Here is a 19,308-nt window from a genome sequence, read left to right on the forward strand (position 1 = left end):
ATGACTGCTGTCGTACTTCATCCTCATCGCTAGGGACTGTTGGAGGGTCAATTGTTTAGTAAAAGTAGTGATGTTCCTACTTCCTCTCTGGGATGATGAACAACTCCCAGCAGCAGCAACAGCACTAGTAGGAAGTGGTTCTTGATCTTTCCCTATTTTATTTTTATCAGAGAAAGTTTGGTCCTCCATTTATGTTATATTGATATATATACGTGCGGCTAAAGCGCACACAAACACAGAAAATATTTTTTTATTTTTGCTGGAGAGTAGTGCACTTTGTGGGTTACACCACCCTTTAAGAAATGAGCCAGCCGGCTCTTTACTTATGGGACACAGGCGCACGCTTGGCGCTGCTCCTTTGTTGATGCACGTGCAGCCACAGTGCACACAAGTCACAAACACAGAAAATATATATTTTTTTGGTTTGGAGTGTACTTTAGGGGTTACAGAACCCTTTAACGGTCAAGCCAGCCGGCCCTTTACTTATGACACAGGCGCACGCTTGGCACTACTTTGTTGATGCACGTGCGGCTACTGCGCACACAATTCACAAACACAGAAAATAATTTTTTTTTTGGTTTGGACTGGAGTGTACTTTCGGGGGTTACAGCACCCTTTAACGGTCAAGCCAGCCGGCCCTTTACTTATGACACAGGCGCACGCTTGGCACTACTTTGTTGATGCACGTGCGGCTACTGCGCACACAATTCACAAACACAGAAAATAAATTTTTTTTTGGTTTGGACTGGAGTGTACTTTGGGGGTTACAGCACCCTTTAACGGTCAAGCCAGCTGGCCCTTTACTTATGACACAGGCGCACGCTTGGCACTACTTTGTTGATGCACATGCGGCTACTGCGCACACAATTCACAAACACAGAAAATAATTTTTTTTTTGGTTTGGACTGGAGTGTACTTTGGGGGTTACAGCACCCTTTAACGGTCAAGCCAGCTGGCCCTTTACTTATGACACAGGCGCACGCTTGGCACTACTTTGTTGATGCACGTGCGGCTACTGCGCACACAATTCACAAACACAGAAAATAATTTTTTTTTTGGTTTGGACTGGAGTGTACTTTGGGGGTTACAGCACCCTTAACGGTCAAGCCAGCCGGCCCTTTACTTATGACACAGGCGCACGCTTGGCACTACTTTGTTGATGCACGTGCGGCTACTGCGCACACAATTCACAAACACAGAAAATAATTTTTTTTTTGGTTTGGACTGGAGTGTACTTTCGGGGGTTACAGCACCCTTAACGGTCAAGCCAGCCGGCCCTTTACTTATGACACAGGCGCACGCTTGGCACTACTTTGTTGATGCACGTGCGGCTACTGCGCACACAATTCACAAACACAGAAAATAATTTTTTTTTTGGTTTGGACTGGAGTGTACTTTCGGGGGTTACAGCACCCTTAACGGTCAAGCCAGCTGGCCCTTTACTTATGACACAGGCGCACGCTTGGCACTACTTTGTTGATGCACGTGCGGCTACTGCGCACACAATTCACAAACACAGAAAATAATTTTTTTTTTGGTTTGGACTGGAGTGTACTTTGGGGGTTACAGCACCCTTAACGGTCAAGCCAGCCGGCCCTTTACTTATGACACAGGCGCACGCTTGGCACTACTTTGTTGATGCACGTGCGGCTACTGCGCACACAATTCACAAACACAGAAAATAATTTTTTTTTTGGTTTGGACTGGAGTGTACTTTCGGGGGTTACAGCACCCTTAACGGTCAAGCCAGCCGGCCCTTTACTTATGACACAGGCGCACGCTTGGCACTACTTTGTTGATGCACGTGCGGCTACTGCGCACACAATTCACAAACACAGAAAATAAATTTTTTTTTGGTTTGGACTGGAGTGTACTTTCGGGGGTTACAGCACCCTTAACGGTCAAGCCAGCTGGCCCTTTACTTATGACACAGGCGCACGCTTGGCACTACTTTGTTGATGCACGTGCGGCTACTGCGCACACAATTCACAAACACAGAAAATAATTTTTTTTTTGGTTTGGACTGGAGTGTACTTTCGGGGGTTACAGAACCCTTAACGGTCAAGCCAGCCGGCCCTTTACTTATGACACAGGCGCACGCTTGGCACTACTTTGTTGATGCACGTGCGGCTACTGCGCACACAATTCACAAACACAGAAAATAATTTTTTTTTGGTTTGGACTGGAGTGTACTTTCGGGGGTTACAGCACCCTTAACGGTCAAGCCAGCCGGCCCTTTACTTATGACACAGGCGCACGCTTGGCACTACTTTGTTGGTGCACGTGCGGCTACTGCGCACACAATTCACAAACACAGAAAATAATTTTTTTTTGGTTTGGACTGGAGTGTACTTTCGGGGGTTACAGCACCCTTTAACGGTCAAGCCAGCCGGCCCTTTACTTATGACACAGGCGCACGCTTGGCACTACTTTGTTGATGCACGTGCGGCTACTGCGCACACAATTCACAAACACAGAAAATATATTATTTTTTTAGCACTTGGGGGGAGCACCCCTGATGGACAGAGCACCCCCTGGACAACACTACAGCACCTCTTTAGGACTGGGACACTGCACAGGACTTTGGAGTGGACACAGCCCCTATGGAGAACTGACTGCACAACAAAGTCCAGCCAGCCCCTATGGACTTTGAAGTAGTGGACACAGCCCCTATTAACAACAGCAGCACAGCACAACACAGCCAGCCCCTATGGACTTTGAAGTAGTGGACAACAGCAGCACTACACTACACTACACTACACAGCCCTAACTCCCACCCTCCCTCTTCACTGTCCACAGCCGAGTGAGAAAATGGCGCCGACGTGGGTACCTTATATAGGATCCAAAACCCGCGAGACTCGGAAGGCGGGAAGATGATGTTTTGCCTCGATTTCAGAATCCGAGTCAGGCGGGAAAAGTCGAGCCTGACTCGGATCGGACTCGGATCTGGGGGCCTCGGGGGGGTTCGGATTTCAGAAATCCGAACCCGCTCACCCCTAGTAAATACTGGTTGCTTTCGCATGTAGCCCACACATACTGGACAGCTTTATTGTTAAAGTGCAATGAAGATGTCAGTGTGGACACGCCCCTCCCAGATCTAATTCTCTCTGCACATTTTATATCTGCCCCATCCGCAGTGCAGCATGGTGTTGCCATGATGCACAACTTGCTCTATCTTACTCTATTCACAAATCTGTATCAGGCCCTGTGTTAATTAAGCAAAGTCTACAATATAAGCAAGAAAAAAGCCGACAACAACATTAAAAAAGTAAAGGGGGAGAGGGTGGGAACTTCCTAAGAAGCAAGAGACCTCCATCCCAGAAAGCCATAATATAAAACACCATGACACACCCACAATACACCCCGCCTCAAACCCTCATAGGTCAAAATGAAATCATGCCAAGCTGAAAGACAAACCACCTCACAAAAAACAACCCCATTCTACTAAATGGATGCTGACTCTAGCCTAGAGGCTTAACAGGGTTGGGTGCAGGATCCTGGCGGTCAAAATCCCGACAGCGGCGTCCCCACAGTCAGAATCCCGAAGCCTGCAGGCAAGTATCCTAACACCCACCCCCCTGCAGCCCACTCCTAACCCACCCCCGCACAGCCTAACCCTCCCCCAAGTGCCTAACCCTAGTGCCGAACGTTAACCCATCCCTGGTATTTAACCCTTACCCCAAGCCAATGCTTAAGGTGCATACACACACAACGATTTTTTGAACAATTATCAATCATGATATTGTTCAATCGTTCAAAAAAATCATTGACTTTCTGAGTTAAAACGATGAACGATTATCGTTCATGCACGTTCACATTTGGTAGTTCAGTCAGACTGACCAACTCAACAATTTTCAGTAAGGGAATATGCAAAAATCGTGTGTAGTTCAAAAAAGTCGTTCATTACATTTAGTAAATTAACGATTTTAGTAAACGATTTTCGTTCATTTTTCCCTTGAAAAAATGGCCGAACATCGTTTACTAAAATCCTTCATTTACTAAATCGTCGTGTGTGTATGCAGCTTTACTGTCGGTATATCAGCGGTCAGGATTCTAGAGCCGGGATTCCGACTGCTGTCCGTTTAACATCCACCAGGCATATTAAACGCCTTCTGTTTCCTTGCTTGGTGCAGATGTGCCTGGGCGCTTAAACTGTACATTTAGTAGTGAAGGAAGCCCCCCCCTCTTTCCCCCACATACAAAAAATGTCTACAGTATGATATTCTAATTTGTCAGAATTTTTGAAAATCAGAATCATTTGTAATTATAAAATAAAACATTTGAAGTATGTACATTTTTATTTTCTTTATGTATTTCTTGTGTATTGATTAATACCTGATTATTATTGATATGCTTCCAGTTATATATTGATCTTTTTTTTTTTCTTCTCCTCAGAACAAATCACCCAGACATCATGCACTTATGAGACATAGGAGGGCGATTGTGGCACCCACCATCTCTATTGCTGAGAATCAAAGAATACCCTTTCCCAAAACTGTGGGCAAAGTAAGTGTCCATTGTGTTCCTTGGCTGTTACTAATACTGCAAAGATAATTGTTAGGAATGTCCATGATCTCCTATAGACTATGTACATGTATATAATATGGTAAGCTAGTGTTACTGTACGTCTGTTCTATTTAGATGTTCAACCTACAATTCTTTACCTTTCTAAAAAAAAATGGAAACTCCATGCTCAAATGTATTGCATTACCTGCTGTACATATAAATGATGGTGAATTCACAATGTCTTACGAGTATTTTAGGCACTGAGGAAACACCATTATTAAAGCCCCACCAGACTGGGTCAACAATCAGAACTTACAGTAGTACAAAGAAACTTGGGAGTGGTAGCAACTCAGATGAGGTAGAAACTCGGGTGGATTCAAAACTAGAACCTGTGTTTTGCAGAATTTTTATTTATTATTTATTTATTACCAGTTATTTATATAGCGCACACATATTCCGCAGCGCTTTACAGAGAATATTTGGCCATTCACACCAGTCCCTGCCCCAGTGGAGCTTACAATCTATATTCCCTATCACATGATCACACACATACACACTAGGGTTAATTTGTGTTGGGAGCCAATTAACCTACCAGTATATTTTTATAGTGTGGGAGGACACCGGAGTACCCGGAGGAAACCCACGCAAACACAGGGAGAATATACAAACTCCACACAGGTAGGGCCGTGGTGGGAATTGAACCCATGACCTCAGTGCTGTGAGGCAGAAATTTTGAGGATAAGATTCAAACTCTTAAGGTTATCAACTTGGTTCAGGTTTATAGTCAGGATGGGCCAGGTCTAGGGTTTCGGTTACTTCAACTATGGCTAGGTTGAGTTAGTTTATTGGTTAAATTCTGAGAGAAGTACAGATTGTGGAACAGGTAATGTAATAATTACTGGTTATAAGACTAATGCCAGACGCACATGATACGATTGAGATTCCAATTTGGCTTCACTTGTTCATGGGCAAAGTTGGCAAGATCTGGAAGTTCAGTCGTCAACAGCTTGATCTCTTCTGGCCTCACAGGGGCCATGACAGATCAGTTTGAAGATGGCCACGCACAGAGGTCATCTGCTGTCTGTATTTGCCAACATGCCTATCGGTGATCCCACTGGATCATTATCAGGCATGGAGCCATCTTAAAATAACACTTACCCCAAATGTCTTTAGCTTTATTTAATAATTGACCCTATTATCATGTGGTTAAAAGCGAAGACCCTTATTTTAAAATGGGCTTCTCCCTGGACTACGAGTGCTAAGCCAATGGCTCCTTTAAGTGTCATGACTAATGAGACTCTATGGAGCAGTTTAATTCAGCGTCAATGCTTGGAAAGTCTATTAGAGGGTCACTGTTTGCCCACTTATTACAATCGCTTAGAGATAAACTAGGTAAGGTTGGATTTGATTGTGTGAATTGTTTTTTTCTATATGTTTTTGGCTGAAAAAAAAAAACATACTGTAGATTGTTACTTTGTGTTAAATTGACTTAAACTTAGATGCATTTGATGTGCAGAATTTGACGTCTTCTAGGGAAAATGAAATTTTTTTTTTCAGTGATTGATTATTGCTGTCTTGTTCAGTACACATAGTCCAAGATGTTCCATGGTCGACTTACTCGTAATGTTACTTACTGTAACTGTCAACAAATCCATGGATCCAAAAATAAAAAAAATCAACCTCATTGCAGCAAATTTGCCCTAATAACTATTTATTAAGGGTCTGGATTTGCAGAGTTGCTTGTTTTGAAGATACTGACATAGACTTATATAGTATCTTAGCAACATAAATGTTTTACTGAGAAATCAGAAAGATAGATATAAGTACTATTAAAAATAATAATAATAATTATTATTATTATTATTATTTTATTTATATAGCGATTTTCTGCCGAAGGACTTAAAAGTGCTTTACAGACATCAGAAAATATGGTACATTGGGCCTGATTCAGGTTGGATCGCAAGGCTGTATTCGCACGCAGCCAACCGATGTTTGCATTCTGCGCATGTGTATAAGATGCAGTGAGCGTGCGCGAACCGGCCACAGCGATCGGGAAGCGATCGCAGCGAGCACGCAGAGTCTTCACAGAGTGATTGACAGGAAGTGACCGTTTGAGGGTGGTGACGGGGGATGGTCAGAGAAACGCAGGTGTGCCTGGGCGTTTAAACGCCGTTACAGGGGCGTGCATAATTAAGCCCCTGCAATTGTATACGCTGGCAGAGGTCTAGATGGCGACAGGAAGTTTAGCAGTTTGTGCGGTAGGGTCAGGTCAACCACAACTGTGCGGATGGTTCCGATGTTACTCGATGTTTTCGCTGACTTGTGGATGCATGTCATGGGAAGTGGGCGGCTTGGTATAGTGCTGCTGTTGCCGTGCATTTGCATTCAATAGCATATTTTCGCAGCGAGCGGGGTGTGCGTGCGAACGCAGTCTTGCGAACCAACCAGAATCGGGCCCATTGTTCAAGGATTTGGTATTACAGAAAACCACACAGAGATAATTAAAACCCATCAAGACCTAGAGAGCACAAAAAGCAAATTGCAGGGTTGGTGCAGACATTTTGGAAAATAACTTCAATGGGTTATATATTCCATCAACAAAAGGTACCAGATGAGGCAGCCATCTTGGGCGCACTAAGTAGGATTACCCTGGGTGGAATAGGTTCTGCCTAGAAGAGTTGACCCAAAATGGGTGGTTGCAGCGTCCTAACCAGTGGTGTAAATAGGGTATTTGGAGCCTAGGGCAAATGTAAAAATGGAGCGCCCACCCTATGTGCGCGCGCTGAAGCGTGGCCACTTAAAAATGGGGCCTGTCAACATGACACACCCCTTTATTGTCACTGAACATTCCTTTCCATATGCACCTTAACCCCAGTAGTGCCCCTTATACAGTACCCCCAGTATGCAATGTCCCCAGTTGTGGTCCCTCTTATGCAGGCCCATAGTAGTGCCCCTTATGCAGTATCCCCAATAATGGTCCCCCTTATGCAGCCCCCAAATAGTTCCCCTTATACAGTACCCCCAGTATGCAATGCCCCCAGTAGTGGTCCCCATTATGCAGCCCCTCATTAGTTCCCCTTATTCAGTACCCCAGTAGTGGTCTCCCTTATGCAGTGCCACCCCCCTATGAAGTGCCCCCAGTAGTGGTCCCACTTATGCAGTGCTCCTTTATATAGTGCCCCCAGCAGTAGTCCCCCCCCTTATGCAGGCCCCCAGCAGTGATCCCCCCTATCCAGGTTCCCTTATACAGTGCCCCCTGTAGTTTTACTCCCTATTTAGTGCTCCTAGTGGTTCCCCCAATGCAGTGCCCATAGTAGTAAGCCCCTTATATAGTATAGTGCCCCCAGCAGTAGTCCCCCCCCCCTTATGCAGGCCCCCAGCAGTGATCCCCCCTATCCAGTGCCCCTTATACAGTGCCCCTTGTAGTTTTCCTCCCTATTTAGTGCCCCCAGTAGTAGTCCCCTAGTAGTAAGCCCCTTATATAGTGCCCCCCGTAGCAGTGGCGTAACTTCATCCCAGGTGCCCGAAGGAAAGATAAATGTTGGTGCCCCCCCCAAACTAAAATGTACCACCCCCCAGCACCTATGCCAGCCCCAGCTGCCGCTGCCCCCCTAATGCAGTTTCTTTTATATAATGCCCCCAGTAGTGGTCCGCCTATGTAGTGCTCCCCAGTAATGGTCCCCCTATGCAGTAGTGAGCCCCCGATAGTTGCCCCCAGTAGTGAGGCCCCTTGTAGTTGCCCCCAGTAGTGAGCCCCCGGTAGTTGCCCCCAGTAGTGAGGCCCCTTGGAGTTGCCCCCAGTAGTGAGCCTCCTGTAGTTACCCCCAGTAGTGAGGCCCCTGTAGTTGCCCCCAGTAGTGAGGCCTCTGTAGTTACCCCCAGTAGTGAGGCCCCTGTAGTTGCCCCCAGTAGTGAGCCCCTGTAGTTGCCCCCAGTAGTAGGCCCCTGTAGTTTCACCCAGTAGCGAGCCCCTGTAATTGCCCCCAGTAGTGATGGCCCCCACCGCGCACGCACACACAAAAAAAACAAACACTTACCTTTATCCCCGCTCCAGTGCTGCTGCCGTCCATCCCTGGTGTCTGCTCCTCGGCACTATGGGAGTGACGTCATTACGTCACACCCATAGTGCACTGCGGGACCCGGAAGACGGAGCTCACTCCTGAGCTCCGTCCCCGGCGTCCGCTCCTCGGCACTATGGGAGTGACGTTATGACGTCACTCCCATTCCCATAGTACACTGCGGGACCTGGAAGACGGAGGGAGCTCCGTCCTCCGGCTACCACCAGGAGGATAGGAGCCGGGCGCCCGCTGGTAACACACTCAGCGGGCGCCCGGCAAATGGAGGGTGCAGGGGTGCGACCGCACCCCTTGCACCCTCCGTAGTTACACCAATGGAGGTGGAAGGCCGATCAGCGGTGCTCTTTCTCCATGCAGCTCCCGGGGACAATGGAGCCAGGTGCCCCCTTCAGGGCTGACGCCCGGCGGCAAATGACTCCATTGTCTCCGGGAGTTCCGCCACTGCCAAGTAGTAGTTCCCCCACCCCCTCCCGATGCAGTGCCCCCAATAGTAGTCCCCCCAGTTGTAGTCCCCAGTAGTGCCCCACCCCCTGTAATGGTGCCCCCAGTAATGGTCCCCCCCTGTAATGGTCCCCCCCTGTAATGGTGCCCCCAGTAATGGTGCCCCCAGTAATGGTGCCCCCAGTAGTGCTCCCCCCCTGTAATGGTGCCCCCAGTAGTGCTCCCCCACTGTAATAGTGCCCCCAGTAGTGCTCCCCCCTGTAATGGTGCCCCCCACAACACTAGTAAAAAAAAAATACACTTACCTGAATCCACGCTCCGGCTCCAGCCACTGCTCCCGGCGCCGCACGCAAGTTCTCCCAGGCTGGCGCGCTCTGCATTATGACGTCTCTCCCATTACCCACTGCAGGAGCCGGAAGGGAGCCAGCTCTTGCAGTGGGAGCTCAGCAATCAATGAGAGTCTGTCTGACTCTCATTGGCTGCTGGATAACACACACATCGCTGCCGCACTGGCAGCGATGTGTGAGTTACTGCACAGCCTGAGACCGCCCGCCTCCCACCCTCCTCCTGGCGCTATTGGGTAAGTTTTGGTTCCAATTCATTGATGTGTTTTTGTTTCGGTTTTGCCAAAGCCACCCTTAAGTGTTTTGGTCTTGGATCTGGATTTATAGAAAAAAAAAAAAATTTATAAAATCAGCTAAGATCATGTAATTTGGGCCTGTTTTTGTTCCTACAGTATTATCAGCCTCAATAACATTATTTCCAGTCATTTCCATTCAATTTTGGCCACCTCACATCTCACAATATTGTGTTCACCCATATTGGCCAAAGGCTGCAGCGAGCTGGCTGGCTAAACTAAGCAACAGAGCAGCAGAATAAACACATGGCAGTTTAAAAAAAAAAAAAAAAATATGGCACATCTAGGACACAGAGTGGCACAGCTGTTGCAGACAGGATGGCAGTTCAATATAAACTATACAATGTTTAAAGTATTCATTTAAAAATGTCATGGGGTCCCCCCTCCCAAGCATAACCAGACCGGGCTCTTTGAGCCAACTCTGCTTCAAAAGATATGGGACATAAAATGAGTAGGGTTCCCACGTATTTAATGAACCAGCGCTGGGCTCTTGGATCCAGCCCTGTTCCTAAACATATGGTGAAAAATTTGCATAGGGGTTTCCCCATATTTTTAGAACCAGCACCGGGCCTCCACTAGCAGGGAAGGGGTAATGCCACAGCCAGGGGACACACTTGACGGGGTCTCCCGGCCAAAGCATTTGCCCCCCATCTAGTTAGCCCAGGCTGGGGATTCCTGCGGAGGTGGGGACCACCCCAATAAAGGGGTCCCCCCTTTTCAGTGTACCCCAGCCCGGAGCTGAGGCCTGGGGCTTATCCCCTGCACCCCTGGGCGGTGGGTGCGGGGTTGATAATTGTAAAGAATAGATTGAAAGTAATATTGTCTTTTACAGTAGAACTACAAGTCCCAGCAAGCCCCCCCCATTTTGGTACTTGGAGAACCACAGGTACCAGCATGCACGGCATAAAGGGCTTGCTGGTGCCTATAGTACCCCTGTAAAAGAAATATTAAAATAATAACAGTACACACACACACCAAATGTTTTATTCTTTTAATGCTAGTTGGGGAGGGGGAGGGGGAGGGGTGAATGTTTTGGGCAGAAGACCCACCAAGTCTGTCCCCTGACTGTAGCATTAAAAATATGGGGGACCTCTATGCACATTTATACCCGTATTTTTGGGACCAGAGCCGGATCCAAGAGCCCCGGTGCTGGTTTATTAAATACGAAGGACCCTTACACATTTTACAGTATTTTTTGAACCAGGGCTTCCTCAAAGAGCCTGGGGCTGGTTATGGTTTTTTCCTTTGGTGGACGTAGTGTGTATATTTTTTTTTCTTTGGCGGATGTAGTGTTTATATTTTTTTCCTGTGGTGGATTTAGTGGGTATATTTTTTTCCTGTGGCGGACGTAGTCTGTATATTTTTTTCCTGTGGCAGATGTAGTGAGTATATTTCTTTCCTGTGGCGGATGTAGTGTGTATATTTTTTTCCTGTGACGGACGTAGTGTGTATATTTTTTTCTTTGGTGGACGTAGTGTGTATATTTTTTTCCTGTGGTGGATGTAGTGTGTATATTTTTTTCCTGTGGCAGACGTTGTCTGTATATTTTTTTCCTGTGGCGGACGTAGTCTGTATATTTTTTTCCTTTGGCGGACGTAGTGTGTATTTTTTTTTCCTTTGGTGGACGTAGTGTGTATATTTTTTCCTGTGGTGGATGTAGTGTGTATATTTTTTTCCTGTGGTGGATGTAGTATGTATATTTTTCTCCTGTGGCTGATGTAGCGTGTTTATTTTTTTCCTGTGGCTGATGTAGTGTGTTTATTTTTTTCCTTTGGCGGACGTAGTGTGTATATTTTTTTCTTTTTGTTGGACGTAGTGTGTATATTTTTTTCCTTTGGTGGACGTAGTGTGTATATTTTTTTTTGTGTAGTGGATGTAGTTTGTATATTTTTTTCCTGTGGCGGACATAGTGTGTATAATTTTTTTCTGTGTCGAACATAGTGTGTTTATTTTTTTTGCTGTGGCGGACAATGTTTGTGGGGTTTTTTTCTGTGGTGGATATAGTATGTATTTTTTTCTGTAGCAGATATTGTGTAAAAAAAATTTCTGCAGCGGACATTGTGTATATTTTTTTTTCAAGTGAAGGACAATGTGTGTGTTTTTTTCTTCCTGATGTGGACAATATGTATTTGCTACTTGATATTTCTCTACTTGTCTTCTGTGGAATAACTTGTTAATTTTAAAACATGGATTGTTTGGGGGGGGGGGCCCAAACTGGTATCTTGCCTAGGGCCCCATGAGGTCTAAGGGCCTGATTCAGAGTTGGGAATAGAGAGAGAGATAGCACTTAACTGTGTACCTGGACAAACCATGTTGCAATGCAAGGGGTGTAAATAAATTTTTTTTTTTTTGCATGTAGGGTAAATACTGGCTGCTTTTACATGTAGCCCACAAATACTGCACAGCTTTATTATTACTCTACAATTTAGATGTCAGTTTGGACACCTCCCTCCCAAATCTAAATCTCTCTGCACATTTTACATCTGCCCCACCTGCAGTGCAGCATGGTGTCACCAAGATGATCAGTTGAGAGAGATATCTCGTTCTATTCCCAAGTCTGAATCAGGCCCTAAATCCGGCTCTGTGGGGAGGGACTGAAATGCAATCCAAAACTTGAGTTCGCTTTTTAAATCCGAGTTTCAAACTGACTGCAGAACCAAACAGGGACTCTGTTTGACTCGGAACCCCAACTTTGACTTGAATCGATTCGGAAACCCCTAAGAACGGGTCTGTTCGTATTTCAGGAAAACTGAACCGTACGTCTCTTATTATTACTTGTTCTATGCCTTTCTCTTTTCGTAGGTTACATTGTTCTGCCTTGGACCTCTTTTGCACGTCTGCGGTTCAAAAAGATTAGTTCTGCAAAGTCTCCGATATTTAATTCTGTTACCATACAAGTTACCAATATATTGGCTTCCATATAGCAGCTGAGGCATTATTGTTAGTATTTAAAAAAAATTGGCTTCTGCGGTAGTTATTCACTTTGCCATGAACAGAAAACTGGGCAGTGTACAGTTGGAGCAGATTGTATTGCACCACTCAATATTACTTAGAACAACATACTACCCAATTGCCCATAGTCTAGTTATGTTTTAAGGTGTCTGTCCCATCAGTTGGCGCGTTTGCCCTGGCTCTCTGGACTTTGGGTTGTATCACCGTGGTTACTGAGTGTTCAACTGACAGTGGCACATGTAGCATTTTCAATCTTCTTTGGGGTTGGGATATTCCGAAATCTATTAAATAAATAAAACAACATTTCCAGGGACACATTTCAAAACCTGGGACTATTCTTTGAAATTAAAGACATGTGGCAGCTGATGGACTGTATACCTTGCCATACCTCCTGTGTTTGACCAACTCGTGCAGGGCCGGATTAACGGGGGGACGACAGTGGCGGTCGTCCCGCGGCCCCCACACATAAAGAGCCCCCACACAATGTCCCCACCAAGGGTTAAATTGGGCTGGAACCAGTTCCACCTCTCTGGCTCACCTCTGGCACCGCAGGAAGGCTCCATTTGCTGGGCGCCCACTGAGATTTTGTTACCAGAAGGCGCCCGGCTCCCTGCCCGCAGTGCCAGTGGCAGCCGGAGGCTGGAGCTTACTCCTGAGATCCAGCTTCCGGCTCCCACAGTGTGCAGTGCACTATGGGAGATACATCATGACGTCTCTCCCATAGTTGCGCGGAGCAGCCTGTTGGATGGTCGCGGACGCAGGAGCGGGGATTAAGGTTTTTTTCGTGTATGCGGCTTCACTACAGGGGGCACTACTATGGAAATCTGTACTAAAAAGCAGTACACAGATAAGTCACGCCACTCGCCAGAGTTGGCCATACCATATCCGATTCCACCAAACTCTGCCCATTCATACCAAAAGCATGTCCACTCTCTCAGTAGACCACACCCATTTTTGGCTGCCAAATCCGGACAGTCCCACTAAAACAGGGACTATTAGGAGATATGGTGCTGGGAAGAAAAAGAAAATTGAAACTCTGCCTCCAAGTTAATACTATTCTTGTATTTTATGTAAAAAAAAACCAAAAAACAATCTAATGCCTGAGGTTTAAAAAGAGCACCCGTACCTTGTGCTCAAGCAGGGCCATAGCTAGGGTAGTGTAGCCGGTGCCATCGTACAGGGCACCACAGGTCAGGGGGTGCTATTTGGGCCTGTCATATTTCTGTTTATTATCAATCTTGCTTGTAGCTTCCTCTTATTTCATCCCCAGCATCTCCTGGCCTCTCCTATCTCTTCCCTGGCCCTTCCCCCATGAAGCCATGGCCCTTTTTTGGGTGCATTATGTCCCTTTGAAAAATGAGGGGGGCGCCAATGCTCTTTCTGGCAAAGGGCACAAAAATGTCTAGTTACGGCTCTGTGCTCAAGTTTTCATAAATATTCTCAAACATTACATTCTATACATCCAAGTAACCCTGAAAGGATACTTTCCTAGTTTGGTAAAAGCTACTGGAGAAGAGAGATCAAGTAATGGTACACCTACTACACAGGATCAAACAACTAAATGTTGCTGACCATATATAGACATTACAGAACTTGTTTATTACACACCGCCTGACGAATTTTAGTTTATATTGCGGATATTTGCTGCGCTAATAATGCGGTCTAATTCTGTCTCCATAATTGCGGGGATTCATTGTCGAACAGCCTTTCAATTAAAAACGCTCCTCCGTCGTACTGTCATAATTTAAGTCATTGTAAATGACACAATGGCCATGGCAATGGATTGACTAGTGCAGCAAAGCTGTGTTAAGCCACTTAACGACTTTTCTATGTATTTCATTAAATAGCGATTGCTCCAGCTCTGCGGGGCCGCCTTGGAGGGCGTACAGAGAGCTGTTATCTGGCAAATCACACAGGGTATGCAATCTGTAGGGATGACAATGAAATTAAAATGTTTAATAACATACTTGGCAGCTTCCGGTTATGTGTCCAGATGGCGTGGGTGACAAGTGCCGAACGTTATTGATGCCATTCTTCCCTGGCTTGCCAACACAAGCAAAGGGAGATTGTATTTAATTTTTTTTTTTTTTGGGGGGGGGGGGGGGGGAGGGGGGTCTTTTTTCATATGTTTCTTTTTCAATGTACTTGTCCACATCTGCTGAGAGGACGGAGGAGGCAGCAGGCCACACGGTTCTGCTTTAATTACAGTGATGGGCTATTTGTCAGGGATCCATTAGCGCTGATGGATTCGTGTAGTGGATTTTCTATGATAAACTAAGAGCTGTGCAGATATTTACCTACTAGTGATAGCCCATTGTCCTTCCTTAATTGTCGCTCCGCCGGCCTTTTTGTCGATGTCAAGCTCAAACGTTTTGACAGAAAACTAATGTTCTGCAAAAGGGCAAATTGAGACGTTTCTGCAAATGTATGTTATTAGACTTCAGATATGGTTTTTAAGAAATCAATTTCTTAGATGCTTTTTGAAAATCGCTTATTGAACTCCTAGACATATAATTTACAGTCCAATTCTGGTAGTTTGGGAGGAAAACTTTCTTTTACTGCAGACCGTGTTTTTTTTTTTTTTTTTATATCGCTACATTTTATTTTTTCTTGTTTTCGTGTTTTTTTGCATTATAAGATATATAAAAATTTAAATCTACGTCTGGATGGGATTTGACGCGTCGACCACATAGTGCTACTGATATTCTTCGCTTATGTCTAAAGGGGCATAGGGCCATATCCAATTAGCCGCGGTAAATTACCCCGGCTAATTAACTCGCCCGGGGCTCACTCGGGGCTATCCAACGGGACATGACGACAGCACTTATCGGGGTTTTTTTTTTCGGGACCTGATGTGTCCCAAAAAATAATCTATAATAAGTGCAGTTTTTTCGCCCAGAAAAAAAGGCGCGAACACATAGGGCCGTGAGCTTATCGCGGCTCCTATGTGTTAACGGGCGAACTATCCTATTAATTCGCCCAAATTAATAGGTTAGGGATGAAAAAAATATCGGCGAAAATCGGGGATTATCGGCGAAAAATCCCCATTTTTCGCTGATCGAGGGGATCAATTAGCGCCCGAACAGTGTTCGGGGCTAATTGGATATGGCTTTTACTCTGAGTCGGACGCAAATCAGCTGTAGTTGCCGATAGCCGCGGAAGACAGATTTATCACCTTATACGAGATTCCATTCAGCTAATCCGAGGGTCTGCAAGCGGGATTCCATGCTGCCTGTCAATTTTATGCAAACCACCGCAACCCATAAATGCCGGGAGGGGACAGCCAGGTCGGTGTTGTAGGGGGCGTGGAGGCGGCAATGGTGAGCGTGGCAGCGCGATCGCTTCATCGCGGCCTCGTCCCCGCTATACAATGAAGAGATTTCCAGCATTGTAAGGCAGGGGGCAGGGCTATGATGCGATTCAACGCGAATTACGTCATCGCCCACCCCTGGATCACCTGCTATCACTGTACAGCTGCCGGGAGGGTGGGAGGGAATTGTCCTCTCCTGCGCAGGGGCCGGTAGCGCCATACAAAAGATGCTGTGGCACTGAGCAGGGATGCTTGAAAATGTCACCCCAGTTCAAATTTTCACCAGACAATAGCCCCTATTTACTACAATCTGCATTTAAAATGCAGTTGTAGTGTGATATTTCCGACTAAATTTGCATTGCGAATTTAGGAAATATGACTTGGATGTACTAACATCCGCATGCAGGGACAGAACTTGCGACATCACCAGTGCTCCGATGATGTCCTCTGGGGCTCCGGTCAGCTGGTCTCCCGGCTCCTGCACTGTGACCCGAATCGGGGTCACAGTGCAGGAGCCAGATGCAGGTAAGTTTTTTTTTTTTTTTTTTTACTCGGTTTTATTTTTTTGCAGTGATCAGTTAGTGGTCTATTTAGACCACACAGCTGATCACTTGGGCTGGCTCCCGACTCTGCTCTGCCTGTTAGTGCAGAGCAGGAGTCGGGGAACCAGGGGAAACCCTGGATAATGCCATCTCCAAGTGGCATTATTATCACAGGACATCCCCCAGTATTTTTACACAGTGTATTTGTAGTAAATGTGGGCAGATCACATTTCCCATTACAATTATGGAAAATGTGATCTGCTTACTAAAAATATGTGATAATTAGGGTTTGGAGCAGAATTTTGAGAATTCTACTCCAATTCATGTAATACTAAAATAGGGGTCTATTCATGAAGCAGAGAAGCCCTGTTTAGCTGAAATCAGGGCTCTTCTCTGCTTCGTGCTATTCATGGAGCTAGTTTACTGTGTAGAAGTGTATTACTTCCCCAGCGGCACCCCCGCTCCATGCCTGCATCACATCACCATCATCATGTAGGAACAGATAGCTCAGCTGTCCTTTCCTCTCCTGCGGTACAGATTCACCATCTGAGGATGGCGTAATCTGTACCACAACCCAAACAGAGCAGGGAAGCTGCATACTTCTCTGCTGTCTGCCCGGCACCCGACGCTGGCTCCGCCCCCTTTTCCCAGCATCCATTGCAGCAGACCTGGCCTGCTGCTCTCAGTCGCTGGGGCGTGCGCAGTGAGGAGCAGGTCTGTCTTCTCACTGTGCTACAGGGATCGCAGAGGGACAGGAGAGCGAAAACATCGCTCTCCTGTCTTAATAAGGCCCCATGGTCACTGTTTGTAAAAGTTTGTGTTGAGTAAAAAAAAATTAAAATAACAAAAACACTATTTAAATAAGATTTTATTTTTTTTGTAATGAAACCGGTATTAATTTTCAGTCAAACTATGGACACTACTGTGTTTGAAGTTCGTCCTTTTTAGTTTCAACATTCATGTGTAAGGGGCTTATTTAGAGGTGGACTGAAAATACAGCGACACTGAGGTCTTTGTAAGCAGCGGCTATGCTACAATATGCAAAAGCCGCAGGAGGCATCTTGTGTAAAAAGACACCCACTGCCAGCTTCTGTGATCGGCTGCTGCATCTGAAGACGCAGCATCGAATCAACTGCATGAACTTCGGACATTTGAGCAACTCTCAGGTTCCTCGGGGTGTCCGGCAAAACTATGCAACGTATCCTGCAAGTCAAATACAGGAGCCACAGGGGCAGCAATGGTGACGCCCCCTCAGCCATGTGCCCTTGGCGGTGGCATCACCCAAACATTAGTAGTTTCGGCCCTGAATTAGGGTCGGGATGATGCGAACCTTGGGCTTCCCTTCTGGGATCCCCAGCAATAGTGATGAGTTGCTGCAATTATGGATTTTGTATTCCTGCAGATTCATACTCAGGGGCCTATTTAGTTACTAAGCAGTGTTAGGAGACAGAGTGGAAAGTGATAAGGTACCAGCCAATCAGCTCCCAACTGTTATTTTTTAAACACAGCCTGTGAGATGGCAGTTAGGAGCGGATTGGCTGGTACCTTATCTCATTTCACTCTGTCTCCTAACACTGCTTAGTAAATAGACCCCATAGACTCCTAAATGCAGGATTCCATGTGGCAGAAGATACTTGTTGTTATTACAGATCACAATAGATTATCATTTTCTTGCAAAGACGACCCTATAATACAACTGGTTTGGGAGCCTGTTAGTGGGGCAGTTTGGGAGCCTGTTAGTGGGGCAGTTTGGGAGCCTGTTAGTGGGGCAGTTTGGGAGCCTATTAGTGGGGCAGTTTGGGAGCCTATTAGTGGGGCAGTTTGGGAGCCTGTTAGTGGGGCAGTTTGGGAGCCTGTTAGTGGGGCAGTTTGGGAGCCTGTTAGTGGGGCAGTTTGGGAGCCTGTTAGTGGGGCAGTTTGGGAGCCTATTAGTGGGGCAGTTTGGGAGCCTGTTAGTGGGGCAGTTTGGGAGCCTGTTAGTGGGGCAGTTTGGGAGCCTGTTAGTGGGGCAGTTTGGGAGCCTGTTAGTGGGGCAGTTTGGGAGCCTCTTAGAGGGGCAGTTTGGGAGCCTCCCCTGCAGAGCACAGTTGTTTAAGAGATTTCATTTTACAGACCAGAAATATAGATAGCAGATTTGTCTGTAGCCCTCCCTGCTCTCCATTAGCGTAATCTGTAAGGATAACTAATTAAGGAAACTGGGCATGGTTTCTGGGTGATCTTCGCAGAGTTCGAGAGTTGTTCTGCTGGGCATGAAATGAACTTGGCATTGCATCAGAGTAAACAAGTTGTTTACTGAAATGTAAAGCTGTAAGTCGAATCCTAGCTGGATTATACATTTGTGCATCCTCTTATTTAAGTGTATCATAAATTGGAGATGAAATAACTTTCAGGTGCGACTAGCACTGTACTTTCCAGCTGGTCGCCCGTGGATGGCACATGACCCTCCAAAGCTTTGCTTGTTGCCCTCATCCTCTCTAAAATCTTACCTAAACTTTATTTTACTGCATTATATATTTTTTATTTTTTTCATTGCCAAGGCTGTATGATTTACTGCATCGGATGCCTTATACCTTTAATCTTGTGGCAACAGCCATCCTAGAGCATACAGTAGCATTCTAAATTGTGGCCAATAACTTTCTGTGAGTCTCACGTACCGGAAGCAATCGGTTGTCCTTCTGGACTCTGGGTCACTTCTTTAATACATTGATACTGTAAATTCTGTGTGATTTGCTGTGAGGTAGCAGAGAGCCCAGGATTACTGAACCACAGAAAAAAGAAGATTCCCTCCAGCACACTGCAGCAATATTAGCAAAAATACTTGAATCCTACATGATAATAGAAATT

The 19,308-nt window shown here is 46.0% G+C and overlaps 1 protein-coding gene across 1 annotated transcript in view; it reads left to right on the forward strand.

Moving 5' to 3' along the window:
- Window positions 1–19,308, forward strand: part of CDH13 (cadherin 13) — an 870,720-nt gene that overhangs the window by 348,968 nt on the left and 502,444 nt on the right. The window contains exon 4 of the mRNA XM_088449431.1: window positions 4,396–4,506. Within this exon, the coding sequence (XP_088305557.1) occupies window positions 4,396–4,506 (111 nt within the window). The remainder of the gene's footprint in view (window positions 1–4,395; window positions 4,507–19,308) is intronic.

The sequence above is a fragment of the Taudactylus pleione genome, unplaced genomic scaffold (genome assembly GCF_031769625.1).
Source record: "Taudactylus pleione unplaced genomic scaffold, aTauple2 ptg000484l, whole genome shotgun sequence".
In the NCBI taxonomy this organism is placed as follows: domain Eukaryota; kingdom Metazoa; phylum Chordata; class Amphibia; order Anura; family Myobatrachidae; genus Taudactylus; species Taudactylus pleione.